This window comes from Panicum virgatum, chromosome 6K (assembly GCF_016808335.1).
Source record: "Panicum virgatum strain AP13 chromosome 6K, P.virgatum_v5, whole genome shotgun sequence".
In the NCBI taxonomy this organism is placed as follows: domain Eukaryota; kingdom Viridiplantae; phylum Streptophyta; class Magnoliopsida; order Poales; family Poaceae; genus Panicum; species Panicum virgatum.
The window spans coordinates 48,032,643-48,060,538 of NC_053141.1; the positions used below are offsets into that span (position 1 = coordinate 48,032,643).

Genomic DNA, 27,896 nt, shown 5'->3' on the forward strand with positions numbered 1-27,896 from the left:
AGGGTAGCCAGCACCGCCACCCTCGCGGAGTTCTCGCAGAGGGGAACAATACCCTGAGGAAGGATCAGGTTCTCCGGGATGAAGGCGTCTCCCGTCACGTTCCGCACCAGGACCTCCAAGGCTTCCTGGGTCAAGTCGCTCCCCTCTCCGCGGTGGGTCCTGCTGCAGTCGTTGAGGCCGGTGAAGCTCCAAGCAGGGTGCTGCCGCTGCTTCAGGGGGGGCGATCCGACGCTTCAGGAAATCTCCAAGCACGTGCCACGAGGTGAGGCCGCTCTCCGCCAGCGACCTGATCTTGCCCAGCACAGAGTCGAATTCCGACTGCAGGGACGGCTTGGCCCTCCAGGATGCGCGGTCGGTGGCGGGCCCCTCGGTCGGCAGGCGCGAGGCGCTCGTTGGCTTCGGTGGTGGCGATCACCCAATCCCTGCGCCACTCCTCCCACTTCCCGCCAGTAAGGCCGGGAATGTAAGGAGTCGGCAGGTCACTTCTTATCTAGAAGTAGTACCCCCCCCCCCCACTTCGTCCTTGCTCCTTCCGGACCTCACCAGAATGAAGAAGTAGCGGAAGAGGATGACGCAGGGCCGCACTCCCACGAACATCTCGCACAAATGCACGAAGATGGACGTCAGGAGGAGGGAGTGGGGCGTCAGGTGTTGAAGTTGGAGGCCGAAGTCTTCCAGCAGCAACAGCAGGAACGAAGAAATCGGCAGCCCCACGCCGGTGGAAATGTGTGAGGTGAATAGCACAAATTCCCCGGCGCGGGGGTTGCCAAGGGGAACCGAGCCTGCTCGGACCCCCCAGCCGGTCTCCTGTGCGCTCCACCCAAGCAGGCGGCGCACCGTGTTCAACTCTTCCTCGGTCTGGAAGCGGCGAGGATGAACAAGGGATGCCATCTCTCTGTGGAAGTGAGGAGCAATCTGCGTGGGGGAACAAGGGGCAAGAAAATCTCGAAGGCAAAGGGTGCAAAGGTTGGAAGGAAGAAGGCGAATGCGGGAAAGTAACCGCGGTATGCGGTTCGCCCCATTATAAAGCCTGACTCAACCGGCGCGCCCCGGAACCGTCGCCGGAACCCAAGCGACGCCCGCACCTGGTGTTAACCGCCCAGTCCATGACATGGGGGCCCAGGCCCACCTGTCGGGGTGAGTGGGTAACCAACAAAGGTGTGAAAAGACGGGATCTGAACCGTCGCCCGCACGCGAAGCGAGGCGGAAGCTGAGCTGACGTGCGCGTATTAAGCGCTGGCGTGGCCAAGTTTTTCGGGAACTGCGCCGATAGTAAATATTCCATTTATTCCGGCCGCAACAGTGCCGAGCGTCGCGCGCGTGATGAGGTGAACCACTGTATGTGGGGACCATGAGTCAGTAAGCTGTTGCGATGCGATGAGGCAGCAAACAACTCGATAGATGGTCAAGGCCAGTCAAAGACCCCTGCAGTGAGAAGCTTCAAGCTATACAGAGCCAAATCGCAGTAGTGGCCCCACCTGCGGGTTCGAACCTCCCCCGAGGTGGGCCCGGGGGCCACTGTCGGTACCCTGTAGCAGGGGTACCCACTCTTACTGCGGCAGGGCAGGACCCGCGTAGTTATCCGTAACTGTGCGCAAAGGACGGAGTAGCCAGGCCCACGGGCCAGGCTCCTTCCTCACCAGGCCAATGGCCCTGGACCTTTTCCCCGCCTGGGGATGGGTCCGGAGACGCCACGTGCCCCTAAGGAAGGGAAGCTCCGTGTCGACAGCCGAGGCCTCGGACCCCCCATAGGGGTCCAGGACCTCCCGCGTCCATCCGGACCTCCCTTACCGTGCGGGGGTCCGGAGCCGCCACGTGTCCCGGAGGCACGGGCGTGGGCTCGTGCGCGAGCCTTCCGCTAGAAGACTCGCCCACCCACCGCATTTAATGCAGATGGTTGAGGCATGCTCTGCCGCCGCGGCACGCAGGACAGCCTTTGTCAGGCCTCACTATGCACCGCGTATTACCAAGGTACACAGTGTAGCCGCCTGTTCCGCACCCGCGCAAAGCCCGTCTGCAGCATTAAATGGATACGACGGCACGGCACTTTTCCATCATGCCGCCTACGCCGCAAGCTACACAGCCGTTCAGCTACGTGGCAGGCGACGCCACTAGCTACGTCTGGCACCGTCCCGACAAGACAGCGCCTGGACATGATGAACGAGGGACTCCAGGAGCAGGCAAGGGAATCCAGGAGAGAGATCTCCTTTGCCTGTGACGCCATAATGTATGAACAATACGTTATTTTATACTACATCGTTGGGCCCACCTGTCGGGGACCCAACAGCCATGTACGCGCCTCCCTTGAGATATAAAAGGGAGGCGCTCGCTGTGCACTATAGGCTCGAACAAACACAAGCCCTCTCGAACTCTCTCGAGGCAAGGCAATACAACTCATAGTGGACGTAGGGTATTACGCTCCGGCGGCCCGAACCACTCTAAATCTTGCTGTGTTCATCGTGTTCTGGAGTGAGATCTAACTAGGACTAGCTAACCCCCGAGTACACACCCTCTGGGCTAGGGCGGGTGCCTTCCGCCACCCGGCTGTGGTTTGTAGCACCACGACAGTTTAAATAAAAGTTATCAGAGTTAAAAGTGCAGCAGAAATTTAGAAAGGAAGTTCAGTTGGAAAACCACGAGACCTACGAAATCGGGAGGATGTCACATCGAGCCCACCGACGTGAATCCTGGTCAGCTTCCACCAACAGTAAATACCTGAAAACAGGGTAACAACAAACCCTGAGTATACTAATACTTAGTAAGGGTTACCCGACTAAGGGTATACTTAGCCCATTATCTAGACATGCAAGGTTTTTTGGCTCTGGAGTTTGTTTTGCTGAAAAGCTACTAATACTGGATCCTTACTTTCAATATTTTAGATCAATTTTAGTTTATCAAGTACCAACTAGATTTGCCTGACATCTAAAGCAAGCATGGTTGATCACATTAATCTTTATAGAGTACCACAAACATATCTCATCATACTTCTCTTCTCATTTTCACTTCTTTACTACGATGTGACACAGTGACCAAGGTTCTCTTAACCGAGAGAGACGGCGAATCGATCCGATTTAACCTTGCAAGGTGGACCTAACTCACACGACACGTGCAGCCACGCCGGACCACATATGTCAACCGTTCCCATCATTACCCCGACGTCTGAATCACGCCTGCCAAAACCCGGGTGAAGGGTCCCTCACAGCGAACTCCCAGAGAACTAGGAGGCGACATATACTCCAACACCCGCCATCATTCCACTCCCAGAGTAGCAGGTCACGATTCAAAGTATCGTTGCAAATCAGGTATTTAGCTTACCGGTTTCGACTGCCTCCTACTTCCGGCATGTGGTTAGTACTGTTCAAACTCGGTCAGCAATGCCAACAACGGTACGGTCCTCAATCGACACAGACGGAGGCTTACTTTCCATCCATTTCATATCCAGAACCAATTCATCTCCGCTCGGTCTTCATTTCTCTTTCCTCATTGATTCATTCTCAAACCACATTGCCACAAGTAACAAGATCTTAAATCTCGCGAGTGACAGGAATCACTCGACTTCTACCGAGATCCTACTTAGCAGAGCATTTCTAACGACATCTGCATACTAGTATTGACCCTCAGGTACCTAGGGAGAACATGCATACTAGAGTTCCATACAACTCCTAGAACGTAAATGCACGAAATACTTAAATAAACATCGAATACTTAAAATTAGGGTTATGCTCCGGGGCTTACCTGGGATTAACACTAAGTCAGTGTTAGTAGAAACAAGGCCTTGGGCCCTTCCGACCTTGGGCCGGGCCTTCAGTTGCTCCCGCTTGATAGCATCTCTGGCCCAAGCATGACTCAAGTCGGTACTTCCATCTTCTGGATCGGCCCACCAGTACACCATCTTCTAGCTCGGCTTCAACTTTGTCCTTTAGTTCCATGTGTCGCGCATCTAGCGTACCTAAATGAGATGCAACAATGCAAATGCAATGCAATTAAAGGAAAGACATGACTGGGCAATCATTTATCGAGTAAACACAACAAACAAACTCAAAAGGCAAAAGAGTTGGTGCTGCAACACGAGAGTTCATTCAAGTATTTTAGCCTGAAGTGTTTCCTACTAAAAAGCATTACTAGCTTGCTTAGAAAAGGCTATGCAAGGATATAAAGCAAGAAAGAATAATTAGGATAATTTATTTAACTAACAAGATACATGACTTACCGCCTAAAACTGGTAACCAAAATTTACCAGCATGATGAGTTATTGACAAGGCATGCAACAATATTTTGCCAACATTTATTAACAACAGAAAATATTTAATTTAACCAAAGCAAGACAAACAGAACAAAAATATATTTACAAACATGCACATAACTTCTGGGCACCAAATTTTTACGGTGAACTAAGCATGCGAAGAGTACACTACTGCATAAATTTCATAATTTTTGAACATTCAGAACTGCAGATATTAAATAAACAAGCTTAAACAGTCATTATCCATGATTAAATCAATACATCATAAAAACATTGAACAGCTAGTAGGTTAAATATTTTTCCTATAATTAATCATAAATATATTAGTTTTCAACAATTCAAAACAAGATAAATCGGAAAAGACATGCAAACTTATCTAAACAAAACTAAGAAAATTATCATAGAAACTAGGCATGAACTCAGGGCTAACAAAACTGATTTTGCCATTTTATCACTTTCCAGCAATAAGTTCTACCCTAAACCGTTTTCAAATAGATTAAACGGAAACACACTAAAACCCTAACAAACAGCAGTGAAACATACAAAACAACATTTTTCCTAAGTAGACCTCAGCGATACAAATCCAACAAAACAAGTTTCGCATTTTCCGAGATCGGTATGATTTTCTACGCATTTTTCAAGTTTGCAGACAAAATAAATATCACAAATCCTAGCAAAATTGCTAGAAGCACCCACAGCCAGCCAGCCCTGAGGCTGACGGGCGGGGCCCACGGGCCAGCGGCCCACCCAGCCGGGGTCAAGGCAAGGCACGCACCTTGACCCGCGCGTGGGCGCGGCCACGGCGTGCGCGCAGCGCGAGGCGCGTGCGCACACGCGGCGACGGCGGCGGCGACGCGAGGCGGCGACGGCGGCGGCGGCGCGGCGAGGCCGGAGCAGGCCGGGGAAGGCGTGCACGGCGAAGAGGAGGAGGCAGTAAACCTCACCGGCGGTGGCGCGGACGGGAAGCGGCGACGGACGGGCGGCGCGACAGCGTTGGGTGGCGGCGGACCGAGGCGAGTGGCGGCGGCCCTGCGCGGTGAGGGAAGGGGCCGAGTGAGGAGGGGAATCGAAGGAGGACGACGAGTGGAAGCTTCCTATGCGAGGAATCGAGGCGGAGCTCACCGGAGACGGCGAACCGCGGCGGCGACGGAGCTCGGGGGTGGCGCGGCAATGGCGGTTTGGGGGCTAGGGTTTGAGGGGGTTGCGGAGGATAAGGCCGGGCTGGGCTTTAAGGCGAGGAGAGAGCGAGAGGGCGGCATGGCTCGCGAGGATGGCCGGCGCGTGGCGCGAGGTTGGCCGGCGGCGTGGCGACGCGTGCGGCGCGCCGAAGCAGAGCAGGGAAGAGGAGAGGAGGAGGCTGACGGGTGGGCCCGGGCGAGAAAAAAATAAAGAAAACATGTTTGAAATTCAAAACGGAGATGTTCCTAGGCTCAAAAATTCACCAAATTTTTACCAGAGATAGATAAAATCACCAAGAACACAATGCATCAAGAGTCACTCAAAAAGCTTTTGTAATTTGGTCGCAAAAAAAGAACAAAGAGACTACTTTTGAACTTTCCTAGAATTTTGTGTCTCTGTTGAAAGGTCACAAAATTCTGCAAAAATATTTTTAAATCCACATTTGAAATCTAGTATTTGAATAAAATTTTTGGGGCCAAGTTGTGTAGAAAAATTTAAACTTTCTTCACAAGCATTCATTCAAACAAGCATCAATTTAAATTTCAAACAAATACTCACATGCATATGATTCTCCATTATGCATTGATGATGCTTATGATGATGTTATTTAAATGTTAAGCATGTTTTTACATTTGGGGTTGAAATGTTAAAACCAAAACATTAATGTCCTATTCAAAGCAAAATTAAAAGTTTTCTTCACTTTTTGCATAGCAACATCAAAATCCACCAATAGGAAAGTTGTTCACAGTATAAAACTCTAAACCTTTGTTTTTAGGCAAAGGTTTATTTGAGCAAAAATTTAAAAGTTATTTTTTTTTAAAACATGTTTCATTGGATTTGAAAAATAGTCATCATTTCATGTGTTAACAAGCTAGCAAAATGTAATTAAAAATATTTTATGCAAGCACGGTTAGTGTTAATGACGGTGTTAAACACATGATTACTCCTAATTACTAGGAATTAACACATGAGGTGTTACACTAAATGCTGCCTAAGTCAAAAACATTTCCCAACATTGAAGTTTTGTGTCGTTTACGTCATATATTGTTGCAAGAAGCATTCTGTGCTAGTCGTGGAGCTATATAGGTAGGATAATGTGCATATCTTTAATATTTTTCTTCTAATTTGAAATCTTGTATATCCATTTTATATAAGCTCTATAACAGGTCTAAGTTTGGCAGACTGTCCTGAGGCAGTAGCAGCCGTTCAAAACTCCTTGATGGAGGTTGGCTCTTTCACTCTGAATCAGAACTTGTGCCGTTCAGCCACCATCCTCCTCATCCATGGGCCCTATAACCCATGCCGCCTGTTTTGAAATTGTATGTGGTGAGTAGTGACACCAGCAAGTATAACATAGCTATGAACCTCTCAGCCGGCGACATGGATGGCAAACAAGCGACTCACATCTCATCTGAATCGACAGAAAACAGATGCTGCATTGAGCATGCTTGGCGGCAGTCATCCTCTGCTTCAGTTCAGTTATCAGTTTTGACTCAAGGCCTCACTCTCAGTTGCAACTCTCATCTAGAACAACTGGGAACAAGCGATACAATTGAACAACACAAGGATGACATGCCTTGCCTCTCTCTAGCAGAAGCAGACCAACATATGCAACAGAATACTAACCACCCTGTTCCTTCACTCACTTGGTTGTACAAAAGGCAATCAACAGTCAAACATATACAAGGAAACAAGCACAGCCTTGCCTGATGCTCTAGATACTGTCATTTCACGTTCAGACTTCAGAAACATGGTACTGAGGATCAGATAATGCAGAGCTAGACACGCCTCACGTACCTGCTTCACCATTTTATATAATTCATCACTAAACAAGGAAAAAACCACTTAGACGAGCGCCCAAGTCAATTGAAAGGGGTGGTACCAAACTACCATCCAACAGACTGATCCCATCCCTGACTGAAAAGCTCAGGCGCCCACCATCCATCATGTAGACAAGTAAATGAGCAGTAAACAACAGCATTCTTTGCAGTCAGGGGTTCACTCCAATTCAACTCAATGCAGCAAGGTCAACATGACAGCGGGCCAAGTGTTCCACATAACAAAAGCAAATGCATTCCCACTTCTCACTCTTTCGAGTGGTCCAGTGATGATGTAATGTTGTATGTAGTCCTATCATGATTTCGTGAAAGGATAGATATATACTTGGCCATGTTACAGCCTAGAACAAGAATCCATAGTCATCCAGATTTTCAGTGATGTATTTGTTGTGCTCTGGTGCCACCCTACTTAGGATACTACTAAAAGCAAAGTTTGCTTTATGGTTGTATTGCATTCCAAAAGGGATATCTTGTTTTTGTTTGCTTGATATTTGTAAAACAACACACTGATAGTCGGGTGGACATACAGTGCATGCATATTTACTTGAAGAAATAAAGCCAGTAAAACTGACTGCACTGAGATACCGAAGTGGGAAAATCAAACTCTTCTCTTCTTCAAGGTGTGAGAAAATGTTGACTATCTATTATCACATTCACACGTCACAAAATGAATACCTTTGAACCTGCTCCAAAAGCTATGACACGCACACCAACTTCCAACAAACGCCGTACTCAGCAAAATGAATCAAAAAGAAGAAAAACATATATGTAACACGTCCCCTTACAGTGATTCATTGCTGTCGTCACTTTCTTCACACAAAGGTGCGGACTGGATTATAACCCGAGCTCCAGAAGGAAGCCTGCAGTTTTAGACAGTCTATCTTGTCAGTTTTTAGAAACGGAACCAGTAGATGAACAAACGAGAACAGTGAGAGGCAACTCAACTTTCTTCAATCTTGATCACATCCTTTTGCTCATGGAATGACTCTGTTCTCGCAGAAGATAGTTTACCCAGTGATGGATCAGTCATCCTATTGCTTGCACTCTTTGATGAATCCAGTGGCGAGGATCTGGCACTATACTCTTGTCGACTAGAGCTGTACCTCACGTCAGAGGCTGGGGAGAGTATTGTTCCATTTCTCGATTGCTTACAAGATATAATCCTGATAGTTTGTGGGAGACACCTGAAACTACCTGACTCCACAGAGCTTTCTGTGTCACTTTTGGAATGTGCTCCTCTATAAACCCTGGAAAATGTTCAAAGGAGGTACCATGTCAAATATCAGTATGCCTGGGGGTACAACAAAGACCTGACCATATTTAAACAATTGAATTGCTTGAGCGATGTAACAAAACATGTTAACTATAAAGTGAGAATCTGCAAATTTCTAGCTTGGGTACAGTTTAGTGACACACTGCATATAACATGTTCAGTTTGACACTTAAAAGTAACCGCTATAGTTCAGCTAGGCGCTAGGCGGATTCTAGGCGGTGACCCTTAGCCTAGCGCCTAGTCGGGATTAATCGCGCCTAGGCGTTCCTAGGCGGTTTTCTAGGCGATGATCAATACATGCTTTAATTTATTAATACATACTTAAGTACTTGAAAGGAAAAAAAAATAGAAGATCAATGGTCATGGAATAGGGAGAAAAGAGAAGAAAGGCCCATAAAAACGGCACAGCCCACTTTATCCACCATAACAATGGCCCAGCCCATCTTATCCACCTTATCCCTTCCTCCTCCCACCCCTTGCTCGCGCACGCACCAGCGCCCGCCCCTGCGCCCGCCGCCGCCCGCGCCCTCCGCCGCCCGCACCCTCCACTGCCCGCGCCCGCGCCAACAGCCGCCCGCACAAGCCTGCGCGAGCGCCCGCCGCTGCCGGCAGCTCCTCCCCCACCGGCGACCTCTGCCAGGCGCTCCTCCACCCCCACCGGCGCTGCCGACGAGCTGCCGCCGCCTAGGGGTCCGCCTACCCCCATAGGCGAGGCGGACACCCTCCGACTACCTAGTAATCGCGCCTAGGCGTGCCTAGGCGAGCGCCTAGCCGAACTATGGTAACCGCCTAAGGAAATTACATGATTTGTTTTCGAGTGTCCTACTTTTGGAGTCACTTTTCTTCTGCTATACCTCTGGTCTAGGAACTATCATAACATAGAACAAAGAAAGACATAAGAATTAACTTGAGCCTTTAGCACCCAACATTAATGCGACTAGTTAGAACCCAACATTCAGTGCAACTAACCAGTATAAATAAAGTTCTAAAAGAAGGTACAGTAGCCACTGATAAGAAGATAATGAGGCATGGTTATTGAAGAAAGAGCACCATAGCCCAAGATCAGAAGTTCAGAACAATCTGCTGTAGTATTATATACTTTACCTATCCTCATCATAAGATGATGAGCGTTTGAGTGTGTCAATTCCTCTCCCAGACTCATCCTGCTTCTTGGTCTCAACCAAGGTCCCGCTGAAACATTCAGACTCTGGAGCTCTCATTCCAATTGTTCCTGAATTACATGGGATCTTGTCAAGGTGTCGCAATGCCACAGGAGTGGAGAACACTGGAGAAGGGAACTCAACTTGTGTAAACCTAGGCCTGTATGTTGGGATGATCCCAAAGCCTCGGTGTTCTTTCACAGATATAGACCCACAAGTGATAAGCTGCATTAGCAAATTGGCCGGCTTGAGTTTCACACCCATTGGACCAAACATATGCTCCTCCTCTAGTGTTCTAAAGCTACTTCTCCTACTGGCTTCTGCTCTTATCAGGGACTCCAAGGTCTCAACTCTGCCACCAGGCGAAGCATCAGACGAACACACTGCTGGTGATTCTCGAACGATTTCAGGTCCCTTTGGAGACACCAGCGAGGTCCTTTCGTGGCATTCTTGAATCTCAGCATCTGATGTGGCAGCCTCCATGGACAGTCCTGCCAGGCGAGTATCCTTGTCAGGAACATCTCTCTCACAATCATCTGTTTGTGTGGCGGCATCCTGAGCTCCGTTGGGTTTGCAGACTCTGTACTCGGAAGGTCCTGGGGAGCTTGCCTCTGATAGTGGAGCATTTCTCCCTGCAGGTTCAGGGGACTGGTTGCCAGATGAGCCTGTCTGGCATTGCTCATCCTCATGGTTGGTGGAAGTGGACGAGGACGGCAGCAATGCTGATTGCGCCTGTTGCTGTAGCCGTTGTGGAGTAGCAGGCGGAGGTGAGATCTCCTTGACAGCGGCAGACGGGGATGATGAGGAGGAACATCCTTCTCGCGAACCACGTGACTGGGGGGACTCCTCCTTGGGGTGCTTGAGGCCCTCGACCTTTGGGTTGCTGACACCGTTCTGCTGCCGATCTAAAACAAGACAAGGAAGGACAAATTGAACCAAGATCTGATCTGATGAACAAACACATTGAAGGGCATCAAATCAATTCTTCCGGCGTGTGAAACCGCTATTGCTATATATGATGGGCAAGCAATTTTTACCTGGCGGCGGCGAGCGGTCCAGGAGCTCGGAGCCCTTGAGGATGTACTCGTTGCCCTGCGATGGGAACACCAGATCGTCGTCGGAGAGGTCGTGCCACACGAAGCCGTTCTTGTAGCTCCTGGCGAGCGAGCGACACAGAAGGGATGAAATGAAACCAAGCAGCAAAAGGTAGGATTTTTAGCCCCGCGGCCCTATTGGAGGAGTGAGAAGTGTGCGGTAGTACCTCTTGCAGGACCAGGAGTGCATGGAGGCCATGCCCTTCCCACGCAGCACGTTGAGGCGGTTAATCACATCTGCAGCAGCAACGCCATTAACGCGAATCGCATCAGGTCAGGTACTTGAAACACTGACGACTTTATTGATGTGAATATGTGATGGAGGTCGGAGGACTGACACTGACCTCGCAGGTAGAGGCCTTGCTCCGGGGAGGCGAGCGGCACCTCGATGAAGTGTGGGTGCTCCAGATGGCGGTTGCGGCAGAGGTAGTACACCACGGCCACCCTCTTGGGCGGCGGCGGGGGCGGGGGCGGTGACCGCGCCGGGGTCTGGTGGTGGTGGGTCTTGCCCGGCGGCTCGACCCAGACCTTGTTGCGGCCGGGGCTGGGGCTGGAGGCGGTGCCGGCGGCGCAGCGGCGCGTCGGCCTCCCCTCCATCCCTCCGCCGCCCCTTGCCCCGACTGGAGGAGCCAGCCAGCCGCGGAGCAATGCCCCCCCGGATCAGATCACAGGGTACTGGCTGCTGGGCATGGGCACGAAAGAAGAAGAAGAAGAGGAGGAGGAGGAGCGGCGACTGGTAGCAGCGGGAACCATCCCGATGGAAGGGAAATGGGGGAAGGATGGATCAATCAAATCGAGCAGGCGGGGGGGTTTGCCTTTGCCTAGCTTGCCTTGCCTTGCCTTGCCTGTGTGATTGGTACTAGGTACCAGGCAGGGGGGGCGAGGCGGAGCAGAGGCGGCGAGATGATGATGTTCCGGGTGGTGATTAGGCTGGCGATGGCGGAGGAGAGAGCACAGAGCAGAGCTGCGGGGCAAACGTTGGCAATAATGGAGCAGGAGCAGCATGTAGTGTAGTGTGTAGGTACGCGAGCACGACGGGGGCGACTGTTGCAGTATGGAGGGGGGACGGGCTGGGGCTCCCCCTTCCTCGTGTCCTGTCGTGTCCTCCTCCAAACAAAAGATGCAAAGTTGGTGATGGACTCGTGTACCCCCAACAAATGGCGTGAGAGTGAGTAGGATGACGATGATGCAATGCAATCAATGACTAAATTTAGTCTAATTATAGACTAATTAGATTTAATAAATTCATCTCGTGATTAGTCACGACTTATAAAATCAAATTTGTAATAATTTATGTTTAGTGCTCTTAATTGATGTGACGGGACTTATGACTTAAACTTAGAAACCCAAACGAGACATGCTTGGCGGTGGGGTGAGAAAGAGAGATACCATCGGAGATCTCAAGTCGGTGGTGTTGGGCTGCTGGGGGTTTGCTTGCTTTTCGATGGATCAATGGAATGGCATGGCTTTTTGGCTGCTAATGCTTGCTTGGCTTGGGTCATTTCTCTGCTTTTTATTTGCTGTCTGCCTGGCCTTGCCTTGATCAGCTCCCCCCTGTAGGCTGCAGACCGGAGGCTGGAGCAAAGGAAACCATATCAATCTATCTCCCTTTTGCTTGCTGAGCCTGTGTGCTCGTTCGCATTTCCTTCCACAATCCCGACCATCACGACCAAGCAGCCTCTCACAGCCAGCCAAAGCCAAGCACTCAGGAACGATCTATCTCCTACCAGCCTGGGGGTAGTGGTACAGTACTGCTACCACGCACAGTAGTAGTAAGCTTTGCTTTTGGTGTGGGGCTAGGTTAGTGCAATAGTAAAATGTGGTCCCTCCCTCGTACCGTAGCCGTGGGCACCGTAGTAGGTCCTCCTGTCCAATTCATCGTCAGATCAGACTAGTGTGTGTTGTTGCCCATGTGCACCACAAATATAATCCATCAGTATACATACATATATAGCCGTAAAAATAAAATGTGCCTCTGGCCAGCACAAGAATAATGCAAAGACCTGTTAGATTTATGGGCTGTAAATCTCAAAGGCCCATTAGCGCTAAGAAGAGGTACACCATCTATTAGTCCCGTATTGCTAATGGACGATGGTGTAGGGGGTTTGTCTCCCAATAAATACGGACCACCTCACTCATGAAAAAAGTGCACCATAAATCGTTATACGTGGAGTCCCCTAAGGTTTGGGAATTCATAAGAAGATCTAATCTGAGTTAGGGTTTTGCCTCCTCTCGCTGCTGCGCCGCCACCGTAGTCTTCTCCATCCCGAGCGTCGGCATGCACCGGCGAACGGGAGAGCAGGTCTCCGGAACCTTTCGCCTTTGGGATCTTGCACCGGGAGAGGGCAAATAAGATTTTTGGGAAGCGCCCGGCGCGACTGCTCAACGATCTTCGCCACGGCTCGCCCTCCGTCTAAGTCTGGTGCTGCGGCGTATCGTCGTCTGCTGCACTCCGTTCGCAGGACCGTCTTCGTCCCGCCAGCGCCGTTCGTCTTCCTGAAAGCTAAAACTCAGTACGTATACTGCTGTTTAATCCAGTTCTTTATTATGTTTGCTGAGATGATCATGATCTGGTTGTGTCTTGCTACTAGTATGATAGAGTTGTTCATGCTAGATCTAGTCATGGTTATGATTTATTTATTTCGAGAAATTTAATCATGCAGTTGCCTAATTATTCAACAGGACCCTCTCTCTATATATGCATGGTGGTGGTAGTAGTAGACTAGTCGTCTATTTCTTAGTAGTCGTATGGACATATGGCACGGTTAGTTCTTTAATTTCTTCAGCATCTCATCGCTCTCCTTGAGTGAGCAAAGCGAAATAAAGGTGGGGGGTACAAGTACTACAATGCATTTTCACCATCTCTCATGCATACACCTGCCATGCTTTTATTTGTGCCTGACGACATCGATCAGCAGCCGCTTTGCGCTTTCGCATTCCAAATCATGCCTTTTGGCATGTGATCAGCAAGCAACCACCTTTAATTTAAAACTCTAATGGAAGGAACCAAGGAAGCTCATTGGAAGTTTGAAAAATCAAGTGGGACCTCCTACGCGCGAGTATCTTTTAATAACTGAAAGCTGGTCGCGAGCTCGCGCTCGCGGCCAGGGAGCGCGTCCACGTCAGCTCCCAAAATATTGGCGTCGGATCGCGATCCAACGGTCAGGAATAGATAGGGACGTAAATTTTGCAAAAAAAAATCCATAATTTGTTAAAATGAATACGGAGTCCATCAATTTAATAGAAAACCCCTCGGACTTTGTGGAGCCTTACTTTACCAAAAAAAACCCTGAACTTTTAGTAATCGTGTCGTACTCCGTGGATTTTGTAAAAAAAACCCTGGACTTTGTAAAAATTGATTCTGAAGTCCATCAATTTTATGAGAAACCCCTTAAACTTTTCAGTAATCGACCAGTACTCCGGCGACGCCAAATTTACCAAATAACCCCCGCAGTCTACCAATTTTACGAAAATCCCCCCGTACTTTTTGCAGTTCAATTTTTTTAAAAACCCCTCGGACTTTGTGGAGCCTTACTTTACAAAAAACCCTGAACTTTTAGTAATCGTGCCGTACTCCGTGAATTTTGTAAAAAAACCCTGGACTTTGTTAAAATGATTCTGAAGTCCATCAATTTTATGAGAAACCATTTGATCTTTTCAGTAATGGATCGGTACTCCGTCGATGCCAAATTTACCAAATAATCCCCGCAATCTACCAATTTTACGAAAATCCCACCAGACTTTTTGCAGTTCAATTTTTTTAAAATAAACCTGAACTTGAGGGCATATTTCTGCGCGGCAATTTACCAAATAACCCCCGCAGTCTACCAATTTTACGAAAATCCCCCGGACTTTTTGCAGTACAATTTTTTAAAATAAACCTGAATTTGAGGGCATATTTCTGCGCAGCGATCCGACGGTCAGGAATATATAGGGACATAAATTTTCCAAAAAAAAACCCCGTGCTTTGTTAAAATGAATACGGAGTCCATCAATTTAATGGAAAACCCCTCGGACTTTGTGGAGTCTTACTTTACCAAAAAAACCCCTGAACTTTTAGTAATCGTGCCGTACTCCGTGAATTTTGTAAGAAAAACCCTAGACTTTGTAAAAATTGATTCTGAAGTCCATCAATTTTATGAAAAAGCCCTTGAACTTTTCAGTAAACGACCGGTACTCCGTCGACGCCAAATTTACCAAATAATCCCCGCATTTGACCAATTTTACGAAAATCCCCCCGGACTTTTTGCAATTCAATTTTTTAAAATTAACCTGAACTTGAGGGCATATTTCTGCGCGGCAACGCCGCGCAATGTTCTAGTTATTCCTCAAGCTTGGAAGCAAGTTAAAGAGCACTTGTCCATGCATGTGAGGAACTCAATCAACTCAGCAGGAACAAGTCAAACAACCCCGAATAAGAAGCAGCAGATCGATAGACATATACGTACTAGTTAGATCTAATTAAAGGCCATTATTATGCACGAAAGCTCTCTTGCACCTAATGTCCTGCGGGAACGCACATGTCGCAGACTCTATCTGCGTCCCCCTTGTGCGTGCTGTGCTCTGCAAGAACCATCAGATATGATTTTGCCAAACAGGCAGATCACCACTATTCTTTAATTTGTTGTCTGTCGATCGATCCCTAGTCGATTTTACATTATTTACTCCTGTTGACGAGAGATAGATTGATCAACATTTGCATTGGTCTCTTAATTTGTTTGAAGAATCTTTATATCCTGTAGCTAGGAATAATAATTTGTTCATATTATTCGTTCGAAGCTAGGCTGATGGAGTCGTCAGCTCAGTTGATAGATGGAACCTAACCACCGAATATATACCAATCATAAGTCATCACATGCCCACATGGTGCTTGCACACCACCACTCTATTGGTTGTTTGGTTCCTCCAGCCAGCCAACAGTATTTTCCTCTCACACACAGCTCCAGCACCAGGCTCCAGCCACCAGCCAGCCAACAGTATTTTTCTCTCACACCACTCCAGCACCAGCCACAGTACCAGCACGTATGTCCGATCCTGAATTGAGACCGACCGGTTACATATCATTGCCACTAATTAACTTGCTTTAATCTGTCTGAAACAACACCAATCACACGCATTAGTTGCGTTGATGGAGCACGCCTTCAGGCTGCACTGTACTTTCTCTGAAAAAAAAAGCAAACTGCATGATAATACAGAGGGATGACTGTCCTGAATCCTGATTCGGAACCGAACCAGAAGTATACATGCATGCAGAAAATCTTTAATTAATTAGAATATGATGATCACCAGTGCCCAAGATTAACTGGCAATTTATTTTAATTTACTGCTTGGTACTATGTTCTTCCGGCCAGAAGGGACCAGCCAGTATCTGTATCTGTATCTGTCCATCCATGAGAACATCTGCAAGTACTAGTAGTATCCGTACTTGTCCATCCAGTATCTGTCTGTTGCGCGGAGGAGAGTGGTACTCCTATGTTCTTTTTTCCTTTCCTTTTCCGTGAGGAGTTTTGATTCATCATCTGCTTTTTTGCGGTGCGCATGGATGCATCGTTTATCTATGGAAACACATTTCCCTCACAATCTAATCGATGTGTTTGGTGCAATGGCTAACATGTAGTACATCCCGTACAGGGGAGGAAAAAAAAAGAAGCTGGGAAAACAAATTTTAATTGCCTTGCCATCTCGCTTCAACAAGCCATGGGCCGAGCCTTTTGTTGTCCGGGGGGTTTCAGTGGGCCGAGCATGTCACAAAGTAAGCAAGCGGAAAGACCAAAATGAGCCCAAAGTGCTAGTACGTATTTCTTTTCTTTTTTAATAAAACAAAGTAACTATGGAAGAAAAAGCCAAGGGAGGTGTGTGTGGGCGCAATGAAGTGCATCATGTACGCATCCCATCCTGTCCCAAGACACAAGTAATATAACCTCTCGAAGTCGAAGAACAAGTCTCTCTCGCTCTCGGGTTGTGCTTTCTGGCAAGACACGAACGTGACACTAGCGAGGCGTCACGGCACAAAAAAAAACAGAGTGAAGTTTTCTCTCATACCTTTTGCCAACAAAAATCAATAAATCCTTGCAAGCATCATCCAAGGGAGAAAAAAAAGGAGAGAGTTAAAGGATCACAAAAGGCTTTGCAAATTTGGTTTCAGCTCCAAGAGGAGAATGCTCTGGAGCAGCAGGATCCGGACAAACCCGGGCGCGGGTGATGCGAGCTGAGCCACACCACACGCGGCACATCACAAGGGATCGCCCCGTGTCCGTGTGCCGTGGCGCCGGGGCGGGCACATCACAAGAGCAGAGCTTGCCTAGTATAATAGTAGTAGAGCCCACCTTATCGCCGCCAGTCACCCACCCAACCCCCAGCACCCAAGACCCTCCCAAAGTCCCGAAGGCCGCCGCCGCCGCCGCCGCCGCCATGGCCGCTCAGACCTTCCTCCTCGCGCCGCCCGCCGCCCTCTTCGCCGCCCCCTCTTCCTCCGCACGCCCTTTCCACTCGCTACGCCTCGTCGCCGGGCCCGGGGGTCCCGCCGCCGCCGCCAGGGCGCTCGTCCTCGCCGATGCCACCAAGAAGGCCGTCGCCGTCCTCAAGGGCACATCCGAGGTCGAGGGCGTCGTCACGCTCACGCAGGAGGACGACGGTGCGGTCCCAATCCCCTTGCCACCTTCTCCTCCCATCCACCTTTTCTCCTTTCATCTTGTACAGGAGGCTTAGCTTTGGTAGTTGGATCGCTGGGCAGCCGAAACAGGCACCCTACTACTTGTTTCCCCCTTTTCTTAACTTAATTGGCAGCAGCACATTTTTCTCTCTCTCTGGGCTGTAGCAATCTGCTCCAGTTTGTGTCGCGCTTATCTGAAAATTTCAAGTTTTCTTCTAATTGCATACAACGGCTGCACCAATTTGCTCTGCAGCAGGCATCAGCCAAGAAAAAAGAAAACAGCTTCATGTTTGCGCGCACATTCTACCTTCATACTTCACGCAGACTCTGTAAACTCAATTCGAGGACAGTTTCACTGTTTTGGGGCAAATGTATGACTAAGATCCATATGCACGAGTCTCAACTGTTCACTAGCTCAACTAAACAACCTTAACTGTTGGGCTAATGGGCTTAGTTAAGTCATTCATTGCTGATACCATTACTTGTGCAAATTCCTCACTGGCATCTTATCAAACACTTCACCAGTGCACATGTATTTTGCTCCTGAAACATAACTGCCTCTGCCTACTATTGCCCCTATGAATCTTTCTCCTGCATAACAGGACCAACCATTGTCAACGTCCGTGTCACTGGACTTACTCCTGGACTTCATGGCTTCCACCTTGTGAGTGTTCTTCTATTGTGTAGCTTTTAATCTCAACTCCTTGTTATGTCAGGATAATGATACAATTGTTCGTTTTGCAGCACGAGTTTGGCGATACCACCAATGGATGCATATCGACAGGTCATAATTGTCCACTGATCTTAATTATGCCAACGTTTGTTTTTTGTTCATACCAAATTCTGCCTGCCTTCTGTAAATCACTGTTAAATTTCCATCCAGCTATTTTTATCATCCAATGCTATTCAGGCTTCCTTGTTGACGCTTGTGCCCTGAAAACAAAACAAATTAAATCATCTAGTTGGTCAAGCTACGAAATGCTTTTTTGTTTACTTACAGATTAAAATTTTATATTTCAGGACCACATTTCAACCCAAACAATCTGACACACGGTGCGCCGGAAGATGAAGTCCGCCATGCGGGTGACCTGGGAAACATTGTTGCCAATGCTGAGGGTAAGGCCTGTAAAAATCATTAGTACACTTGTGATATTCATTTGCAGATATCTTCTTCTGGATAATGACTTGTTTTGTGGCATGTTTGTTATAATGGTGATCATATAGGAGTTGCTGAGGCAACCATTGTTGATAATCAGGTAAATTTAAAAAAAAGATCACACTTTTACACTATACAAACTATACTCATATTGGTTCTACATTTCATTCAGTTTGGTAATCTTTTGCGATTCCTTTTACACAGATTCCTTTGAGCGGCACAAATTCAGTTGTTGGGAGAGCATTTGTGGTTCATGAGCTCGAAGATGATTTGGGGAAAGGTGTGTCTAGTTCTACTTGCATTCCACATTTTCCTGTCTTAGTTAATACATGAATGATACTTATTTATCTGTCCAATGTGTTTAGGCGGCCATGAGCTTAGCCTCAGTACTGGAAATGCTGGTGGAAGACTGGCATGTGGTAAGTTCTCTCTGCCATATTTATGAATCCATGAATGGAGATACATAGGTTATGGCAATGTTACTTGGGCATGCATGCATGAGAAAGATCACTACCTTTTCAGTTGATTCTTACATATATATGATGGTAAAGATAAGGCACTGCGATGATTTTACATCAAACATTCAAATTTCTGTTGTTGAGCCACCTAGCGCATTGTTTCAAGTGCTTGTGCCATTGCATAAACCTGCAGATTGGTTGATGTTTCTGAGTAGCATCACTGGAAGACCGACTTTAAGCTTTAGTTCATGGTTTGGCATACCAGGGAACTTCAAGGTGTTGAGAAACTCCTTAGTGTACATGTGTTCCATACCTTTTGTTTTGCGCAGGTGTTGTTGGCCTGACTCCATTGTAGGTTGCTCGCTCGGCGGATTGCAGTTGAGACTTCAGTGTCACATCCATGGTGGCCTTCTAAAGGCTTCAATCGTGTTATTGGGGGCAGTGCCTTTTTTGTATTACATGAATTTGCACCATGCATGGTGTGGTGGTTAATATATAGCCTTTGCAGGTCGGTCGGTCGATCATATATATAAAAAAGTAATATTTATTTAGTTGAGGAAATAAGTGTTGTCACATGGAGTATCATCTATGAATTAAGCACTATGAACATCAATCAACTCTTATCGAGATGTTTTGTTGTTGTACCAGCCTGTAAAACGTTTCAGCATGTGTTTGTTATGTGCATTGTTACTGGCATCCATGCATGTTTAGCATGCATAAATAAGATGACGATTACCTGCAAGAAGCTAGCTATCCTGTGTTGTTGTTTACTCCTATTTGCATTGCATCCTCCGATTGCTCCTCCAGGCCTCTAATTGCATCGCACAGAATTAGAGCCGGCTTAACAGCCAGAAGACAGCAGGAACCTAAAAATGGCGAGCAGATCTATCAGTGCTGCAGCTGCCATACGTGCGTGCTATAGTTTTTATAAGAAACCTCGTCGCATCGAAGAAGAGATTGTATATTATAGGTAATAATAATCGACCAAATTACTCGCCCGGTAATACTAATACGTTCGTGAATGGCGCCACCGCCGGCGGGACTGGTCGTGTCGCTGCTGCGGGCCGCCGTCGCGTCGGCCGGCGTCGCGAACGCGGGCGGCGTCAAGGCCCTGACGCCCGGCGGGCGCGTGGTGCACCACAACCACGGCAAGTTCACCGCCGGGCCGTGGAAGCCGGCGCACGCGACCTTCTACGGCGGGCGCGACGGGTCCGGCACGACGGCGGGCGCGTGCGGGTACAAGGACACCCGCGCGGAGGGGTACGGCGTGCAGACGGTGGCCGTGAGCCCGGTGCTGTTCGGCGACGGCGCGGCGTGCGGCGGCTGCTACGAGGTGCGGTGCGTGGACAGCCCCGACGGCTGCAAGCAGGCCGGCGGCGCGGCGCCGGCGACGGTGGTGGTGACGGCGACGAACCTGTGCCCGCCCAACTACCAGCAGTCGAGCGACAACGGCGGGTGGTGCAACCCGCCGCGGGAGCATTTCGACCTGAGCATGCCGGCGTTCCTGCAGATCGCGCAGGAGAAGGCCGGCATCGTGCCGGTGTCGTACCGGCGGGTGGCGTGCGTGAAGCAGGGCGGCATCCGGTACACCATCACCGGCAACAGGTACTTCAACATGGTGACGGTGACCAACGTGGGCGGCGCCGGCGACCTGGCGGCGGTGTCGGTGAAGGGGAGCAAGCGCGTCAAGTGGACGGAGCTGAAGCGCAACTGGGGGCAGGTGTGGCAGACCGGGGAGGACCTCACCGGCGAGTCGCTGACGTTCCGGGTGATGACCAGCGACCACCGCAAGGCCACCTCCTGGCACGTCCTCCCCACGGACTGGCGATTCGGCGTCACCTACCAGGCCGACAAGAACTTCTAGCCTTGCATTGGTTCCTCGCTCTCCGCCTGCTGTGTACTGACATGCATATGCATATCTCACTCACATATTATATATATATATATATATATATATATATATATATATATATATATATATGAACTGATCATCTGATAAGCAAAATGAATTCCTCGCTCCAATAATCCCAAGATAAAGCTAGCTAGCGTGAGAGACGACAAGAAGAGAGGTTAATTGTGAAATAACTCTTAATTTACCCTTAATTCCTTATAGTATTGGAGGGCAATTTTTCAATGCTGAGGTACATTATGTTTGAGGACAGAGAAAAAGTAGCAGTGGAGGTGAGGACTCGAGAGTAAAAAAAAAAAAACTCGGCCTGCGGGGGAAGACCGCCCCTACAGCATTGTATTAAGAAAAAAAATCTTCTCACACAGGTAGAGAAAACCCACGAACCTCTGCCCCACTCGTATATAGTGCCCCGTCGCCCGTGAAAAAAGCTGAAGCAAGCTGGGAGTCAAACTCCCAAGCTGCTGGTTCCCAACTACGGGCTTTCACCAGCCGGGCTAGTCGCCCGTGGAAAATGAGGGCCCGAATGCGAGGCCAGTCGAGGTTCACTTATGCATGCAGGGGCGGAGTCAGCGTGGGGGGCAGAAGTGATTCCAGCCTCCTACCCCAAGAACTCTATTGGAGGGCCCACAAGTCTCCCTACAAAATTGAGGAGGAAGAAAGAGAGGCGGGAGAAGAAAGAAGAACAAGAAAGCCCTCCTCCCCCTTTCCCCTCCCCCGAGCTCAATTCTGCATCCGCCGCTGATCGGGCGAAGATGATGGCGGAGCGGTGGAAGTGCGATAATTAGCGATGCTGGCGGCGGAGGTACCGGAGGCGGTGTGGAAGCCCGAGCAGTCAGGGAAGCTTTCTAGGAGCTCAAGTCTCGCACTTGCATATGCTACGAATCGATGCTCCTGTGAAATTGGCTTGACCGCTTGAGATTTCCTAGTCTCGGGTTTATTTGTTTGCTTCCAAGGAAAATGACTTTCCTGCTGTACCATGAGGAGCTAATTTGCGGAGATGGAGCAGGAACAGTGACTGCATGACATGGACAGTGACGTGGGCAATGGAGACGAGAGAGAGAGCTAGACGACGTGGCAGCCCTCCGTCGTATACACAGATTATATGTATTTTTTCAATTATTTGGAGGGCTATACTATACTGGTATAAATAGGCTGGGCAATCCAAACACACCCAGCCAGAGCCTCTCCCATCCATCCACCCAGCATCCACTCGCTCCTCTGCTCCTCCTCATCATGGGCCTCTCCACAGCTTACTCCCCGCCCGGATCGCGCCTCGTGACGACCCCTCTCGCCGCCGGCGCCGCGCTCCGCCGCTCCGTGCAGCTCCTCCTCCCGCGCCGGGCACCGCTCGCCACCGTCCGGTGCTCCGTCGACGCCGCCAAGTCAGTACCCATCCGATCGACGAGCAGCTTACCTGCTAGTAGGAGTAATACATATATATCAGCATGCATGTTTGTCGGCGGGCGATTAACATGTGTGTATGTGTGCGCCCCAGGCAGGTGCAGGAAGGCGCGGCGACGGTCGCGGCGGAGAAGCCGGCGTCGCGCAAGGGCTTCGGGGTCTTCAGCACCATCTACGACCTCAAGGCGGTGAGTCACCGGCCTCACACGCGATCCACCCCCTCAGTCACGCCATGTGTTTGTTGAAATGTTCCATCGCCTGGCTACTAGTTCCTTTCCTTTCTGCTGCATGCTGTACCGTCCTTGGAGTTGGACCCGTGCTGCTATTGCTTCGAAGTAGAATTCCTTTCCGACCTAAGCTAGCGTTGCTGGTGTGGAGACTGCGATGCCGCGCCCGAATATATACATAATCCGTACGTCGTCTTCTCAGGGTTTTGTAAAGCAACTGTATTAAAAACATCAGACTCTACTGTATTTCTATTGCACAATCTTTATTAGTACTTACTAGAATAGGATTATTTTATTTTACATATATATTGCAATACGCTAGCTTGTTGCTACGGTACTGGATATCGCGCACACCAAAAAAACCGTTGGGCCTCTATAAATTTCCTACATACCACAGCGAAGGTAGTAGGGTGGAGTGCCAGCTTCAAGGAGAGCACTGTACGGTCCAGGCCACCAAATATTGACCTGTAACTGTGCGATGCGATCGAGTAGTGGTTTCTTAGCAGATAGCAATATAGAAAAATGGTGTTGACATGTAATGGCTCTTTGAATCGGCATGGCATTGGTTGATTTTTTTTTCATTATACTACATACTTGTATTATCGACCAATCTATCATCCCTCCCATCGAATGGAACACAGGACAGTGAACATTGCAAGTCCAAGTCATGGAAGAAGTTAGTGAGCATTGCTGTGTCAGGTGCGGCTGGGATGATATCAAATCATCTGCTTTTCAAAGTAAGTAATCTGTTACTTCCATATAAAGTATTTTACTAGGTTTATATGGGTGCAAATTGCGACCCTTAGGTGCGCCTCCAACCCTCTTTAGTTCAAATAGTTGTACTAATTTTCTAAAACAGAACCTCATTTTGGAGAAATAGTACAAATATTCGAACTAAAGAGGATTGGAGGTGCATCTAAGGGTCACTTTTTTACACCCCTACTAAGTTCCCATGTTTTCTAACTGGGGATGCAGTGTTGTTGACCACGTACACCTTTGCCTACAAAAATTTCAGCTTGCCTCTGGTGAGGTTTTTGGACAAGACCAACCAATAGCACTTAAGTTACTTGGCTCAGAAAGATCATTCCAAGCACTAGAAGGTAACTGACTTTTTTCTCTGCCTCAGTTTTTGTGAAGCGGAATTCATTTTTTTTCTTGAACGCGCACACCAACTCCATTTATTTATATTAAGAAAGAGAAAAAAAAATCGTATTTGCTACATTGTTTAACTTCCAAGCTAACCTTATTCTCAGATATCAGTCCATCAATGTGACAGTGAACATATATGTGCCCTTCATTCCTAATGTGCTCTTGAAATTGCAACTGTAGGCGTAGCTATGGAACTGGAGGACTCACTATATCCATTGCTGAGGGAAGTCAGCATTGGTATGGATCCTTACGAGGTCTTCGAAGATATAGATTGGGCGCTTCTTATTGGTGCTAAGCCCCGAGGCCCTGGAATGGAGCGAGCTGCATTACTAGACATCAACGGCCAAATCTATGCTGACCAGGTTTCTTTCTGTTCCTCGTTTCTTCTCAAGTACTATGTCATGACATTGTAAGAAACCCTCTCAGGAAGAGTGCCAGGGAGCATTTATGAAACTTCACCCTCAAATTAACAAGGATTCCTTAGCATAGAACTGCTAACACCCACAACCAGCAACCAAGCATATATTTGAGTGCAATGAGAACAAATGGTGATGAAATAACTTATTCTTGTTGTGCTCTAAAGTTTTTTAACTGTGCCAGGGGAAAGCACTTAACGCCGTGGCATCGCGGAATGTGAAAGTCATAGTTGTTGGAAATCCCTGTAACACTAAGTATGGATGCTTATATGTTTTACCAAGTATTAATGTTTTCTGCTATCGCCATGTCTGAGTTGTGGCATGCCCTTGATGCAGTGCGTTGATTTGCATGAAAAATGCTCCAAACATACCTGCAAAAAATTTTCATGCGCTCACGAGGTTGGATGAAAATAGAGCAAAGTGCCAGGTGCCTGATGTTGACTTTTTATTGTTTCTTGTCCTTTTTTTTCCCAGCAGAAAAACAGATTAAGCAATCACACGCAATCTCCTTTTGTAGTTAGCACTAAAAGCAGGCGTGTTTTATGACAAAGTATCAAACATGACTATTTGGGGGAACCACTCAACAACTCAGGTGAAGATATGATTATGAATGACCAGGCTTTTGCAGATACATTTTTTTCGCTGATTGTTGGTAACTTGGTACTGATCACCATGCATAGGTTCCTGATTTCTTGAATGCCAAAATTGATGGGAGACCAGCGAAAGAAGTCATTAAGGATACAAAGTGGTTAGAAGAAGAATTCACCTTGACAGTTCAAAATGTACGTCTCCCTGTTTGCTACATATTTGCAGTTATCTGTGTTAGAGGAGTTAAGGGCCTATTGGGCCTTAGCTCATTAGGGTTAATTAATCGTTTGCTTAGGGGTTAAGTAAACCTCTCTATATAAGGAGAGGAGATGTATCAATCTAATCAAGCAAGAGATTAGAAGGAAATCCCTTCTCTCTGATACCAGATTGTTATGGCTGTTGTTGGGATTAAGATCGTGAGGGAGCGAGAGGGTATCAGCTATGCCACCGCCGCTCCCTCACGATCTCAATTCCAATCCCAACAACAGCCGTAACAATCTGGTATCAGCTATGCCAGGCAACGACAAGTCTGAGCCACCACCGCCGCCGCCAACCATGGAGGGTCTGGCCGCCCTGATGACCAAGCTGTTGAGCAGCATGGGTGACATGGAGACGCGCATGGAGGCGCGCATCACTTCTATGGAGTCGCGCCTTCAACCGCCACCGACGTCGACCCCTGCGGCGTCCATGCCCTATGGGATGCCAGGGTACGGATCTACAACCCTGGCGAGTTCTTCATCGACGGCCGCCGCCACGCTGTCCACGGCACCCCCAACGTCTTCGCTGACATCCAGCGCGCCCTTCTCCTACGGGATGCCGGGGTATGGATCTACTTCGCTGGGGAGCCCTTCCTTCACGGCCGCCACCACCATGGCCACGGCCGCCTTCCCGTCGTTCACCGCCCCCAGCCCCGTGCCAAGTTCCGCTGCAAATGTGCGACTCCCAAAGGCAAGAGCGTCTCCTGCAGCGATTGTTCCATCATTCACCAAGGATCTGTGCGCCGACATAAGGGTTACAATAGTCTAGATACAAGCCGCTCTCCAGGAGATTATACAACTTGAGCGAAAGAGAGAGGCGGTCGTGCACCTACAAGCGGCAACGCGCAAGTTCTTGGCGCGACGGCTCGTCCGCGTGATGCGCAAGGAGCAACAGGACCAAGCAGCTTCATTCATCCAGGCGGCAGTGCGGCTGCAGCACGCCGTCTCCTGGCGCAGAGACGGCTACAGGAGATGCGCCGGAAGATGCACGAGGCAGCCTTGATGGCGGTCGACCTTGGCAAAGGGGAGCGCGACCTCGCCCCGTCGGACGGCCACCAGCGCTCGCGCCAACTCGCCGCTGTCTTCAAGCACGCGCAAGGTAGCGAACTCCAATTCTACAGCAGCGATAAGGGAGGCGCTTTCCTCCTTGTCATCGGCGGAGGCACATTGCCTAGCGCCATCACGTTCCGTCACCGGCCGCCGCGAGGACGTCTCCGCTGGTCGCTGTTGCGACTAGTTTCCGGTGGCCATACCTATCCTCCCCTCTCATTCCGATGGTCTCCCTGGGATCCGGGTGGCTGTAGACGTACAGGTCCGGTTCGTAGATGGTGTTCACCTTCTGTTCAGGAGGCCACAAAAATAAAGAGTCCCAGTCTATTTCAGGTTGAGAATAATAAAATAAGTCGAGATGTAAAAGGTTTGTTTTTAGGTGTTAGGTTTATATCGAGTCGAATCATCAGCGTCATTATTAGGTTGCAGCTCGAGGACAAGCTGCATGTCCAGGTGAGGTGTAGTGTTAGAGGAGTCAAGGGCCTATTGGGCCTTAGCCCATTAGGGTTAATTAGTCGCTTGCTTAGGGGTTAAGTAAACCTCTCTATATAAGGAGAGTATATGTATCAATCTAATCAAGCAAGAGATTAGAAGGAAATCCCTTCTCTCTTGCCGGCCGTGGGCGAAGCCCCGCGGCCGGCGTTCCCAGCGCCCCCCAACCCTAGCCGCCGCTCTCTTGCCCTCGCAGCCGCCATCTCGTGAACAGTACCACCGCGGGTGCTGTAGCACCGCCGCCGCTTCCCTTAGCACTCTCTCCTCTCGATCCCATCAGCGTTCATAACAATCTGTCACTCAAGAACTTTGACAATGCTGTATCATAATTTGTTTCATCCCTACATATTTAAACAGCGCGGAGGTGTACTCATCCAAAAATGGGGCAGATCTTCAGCTGCATCAACCGCTGTTTCAATAGTGGATGCTATTAGATCCCTTGTAACTCCCACCCCAGAAGGCGATTGGTTCTCTTCAGGGGTTAGTTTTGATCCCTTTAAATTGTTCGTTGTTTTGTTTTGGTGTTTCTCTGAAGGGAAGATAGAAAATAAAACACAGGTTTATACTACTGGAAATCCCTATGGCATAGCAGAGGACACCGTGTTCAGTATGCCATGCAGATCAAAGGTACAATTCAGGATCCAAGTTGCCTGCATAATTTTGGTTCCTAGGATCAGACTCAACTCTAATGATCATGAAATTCTTCCAACAGGGTGATGGTGACTATGAACTAGCTACTGATGTGTTAATGGACGATTTTCTCTGGGAACGTATTAAAAAGGTGAGGGTAGTAGGAACTGCGTTCAACAATTACCTGTAGACTACATGCGACAAAAAAGATTTTACTGTAACCATTGACCCTGTAATTCTAATTCTTTCAGACTGAAGCTGAGTTGATTGCTGAGAAGAAATGTGTTGCCCATCTTACAGGAGAGGTAAATTACCATGATTACCGAAATCCTTTTTTAATGATGTATGCATGTAAAAGAGAGATTGTGCTGGAAATGATCAACTTCGTTTTTCCTCGTGGAATGCAGGGGATTGCATTTTGTGATCTTCCAGAAGATACCATGCTACCAGGAGAGATGTAAGTTAGTAACAGCAGCACGACCGGGCGAATGCGCACTAATGTTAATACAGTTTCCGGCGGAAACAAAGACGATAGTTGAGAGATGCAGCTGCTTACAGATGCAGCAGCTATCTATATGTATATTCAGTAAGTGTGCCATAGGAATTTGCCTATGATGCGAAGTTTGTACACTAATAAAGTAACAAACATGATGCGGAGCTACTAAACGTGCATCAAGCATAGCTAGAATCATCAAGTTGCTTTCAGATTGCAACAATCGATATT

The 27,896-nt window shown here is 48.5% G+C and overlaps 4 protein-coding genes and 1 long non-coding RNA gene across 6 annotated transcripts; 4 read left to right on the plus strand and 1 right to left on the minus strand.

The window, feature by feature from the left end:
* The first annotated feature begins 6,402 nt into the window (after window positions 1–6,402).
* Window positions 6,403–7,746, plus strand: LOC120713112. Its single transcript, XR_005691195.1, has 2 exons — window positions 6,403–6,508; window positions 6,589–7,746. It is a non-coding gene; the product is annotated as an uncharacterized LOC120713112 (long non-coding RNA).
* Window positions 7,747–7,850: 104 nt separating this feature from the next.
* Window positions 7,851–11,784, minus strand: LOC120713110. Its single transcript, XM_039999099.1, has 6 exons — window positions 11,132–11,784; window positions 10,955–11,024; window positions 10,731–10,849; window positions 9,638–10,598; window positions 8,205–8,507; window positions 7,851–8,120 (listed from the first exon to the last, which is right to left on the minus strand). Exons 1-6 carry the CDS (start codon window positions 11,382–11,384, stop codon window positions 8,042–8,044), a joined length of 1,785 nt encoding a protein of 594 aa, XP_039855033.1. The 5' UTR covers window positions 11,385–11,784; the 3' UTR covers window positions 7,851–8,041.
* A 5,328-nt stretch (window positions 11,785–17,112) lies between these two features.
* LOC120713114 (superoxide dismutase [Cu-Zn], chloroplastic-like) lies at window positions 17,113–19,737 on the plus strand. Of its 2 annotated transcripts, none has more exons than XM_039999102.1 (8): window positions 17,113–17,421; window positions 18,042–18,103; window positions 18,184–18,223; window positions 18,460–18,555; window positions 18,664–18,695; window positions 18,800–18,875; window positions 18,961–19,014; window positions 19,247–19,737. In XM_039999102.1, exons 1-8 carry the CDS (start codon window positions 17,199–17,201, stop codon window positions 19,543–19,545), a joined length of 882 nt encoding a protein of 293 aa, XP_039855036.1. In that variant the 5' UTR covers window positions 17,113–17,198; the 3' UTR covers window positions 19,546–19,737. The 2 variants fall into 2 exon arrangements, with proteins under 2 accessions (XP_039855036.1, XP_039855037.1); XM_039999103.1 differs by having other exon boundaries at window positions 17,114–17,421; window positions 19,383–19,737.
* A 135-nt stretch (window positions 19,738–19,872) lies between these two features.
* LOC120713115 (expansin-A32-like) lies at window positions 19,873–20,998 on the plus strand. Its single transcript, XM_039999104.1, has one exon. It carries the CDS (start codon window positions 20,075–20,077, stop codon window positions 20,915–20,917), a length of 843 nt encoding a protein of 280 aa, XP_039855038.1. The 5' UTR covers window positions 19,873–20,074; the 3' UTR covers window positions 20,918–20,998.
* Window positions 20,999–22,129: 1,131 nt separating this feature from the next.
* LOC120713117 (malate dehydrogenase [NADP] 1, chloroplastic) lies at window positions 22,130–27,885 on the plus strand. The gene is made up of 14 exons (XM_039999107.1): window positions 22,130–22,344; window positions 22,458–22,551; window positions 23,232–23,327; window positions 23,606–23,690; window positions 23,920–24,101; window positions 24,340–24,410; window positions 24,492–24,582; window positions 24,673–24,747; window positions 24,836–24,937; window positions 26,900–27,022; window positions 27,101–27,169; window positions 27,255–27,323; window positions 27,424–27,477; window positions 27,580–27,885. The coding sequence occupies exons 1-14, from the start codon at window positions 22,196–22,198 to the stop codon at window positions 27,631–27,633; spliced, it is 1,314 nt and encodes a 437-aa protein (XP_039855041.1). The 5' UTR covers window positions 22,130–22,195; the 3' UTR covers window positions 27,634–27,885.
* The last annotated feature ends 11 nt before the right edge of the window (window positions 27,886–27,896 follow it).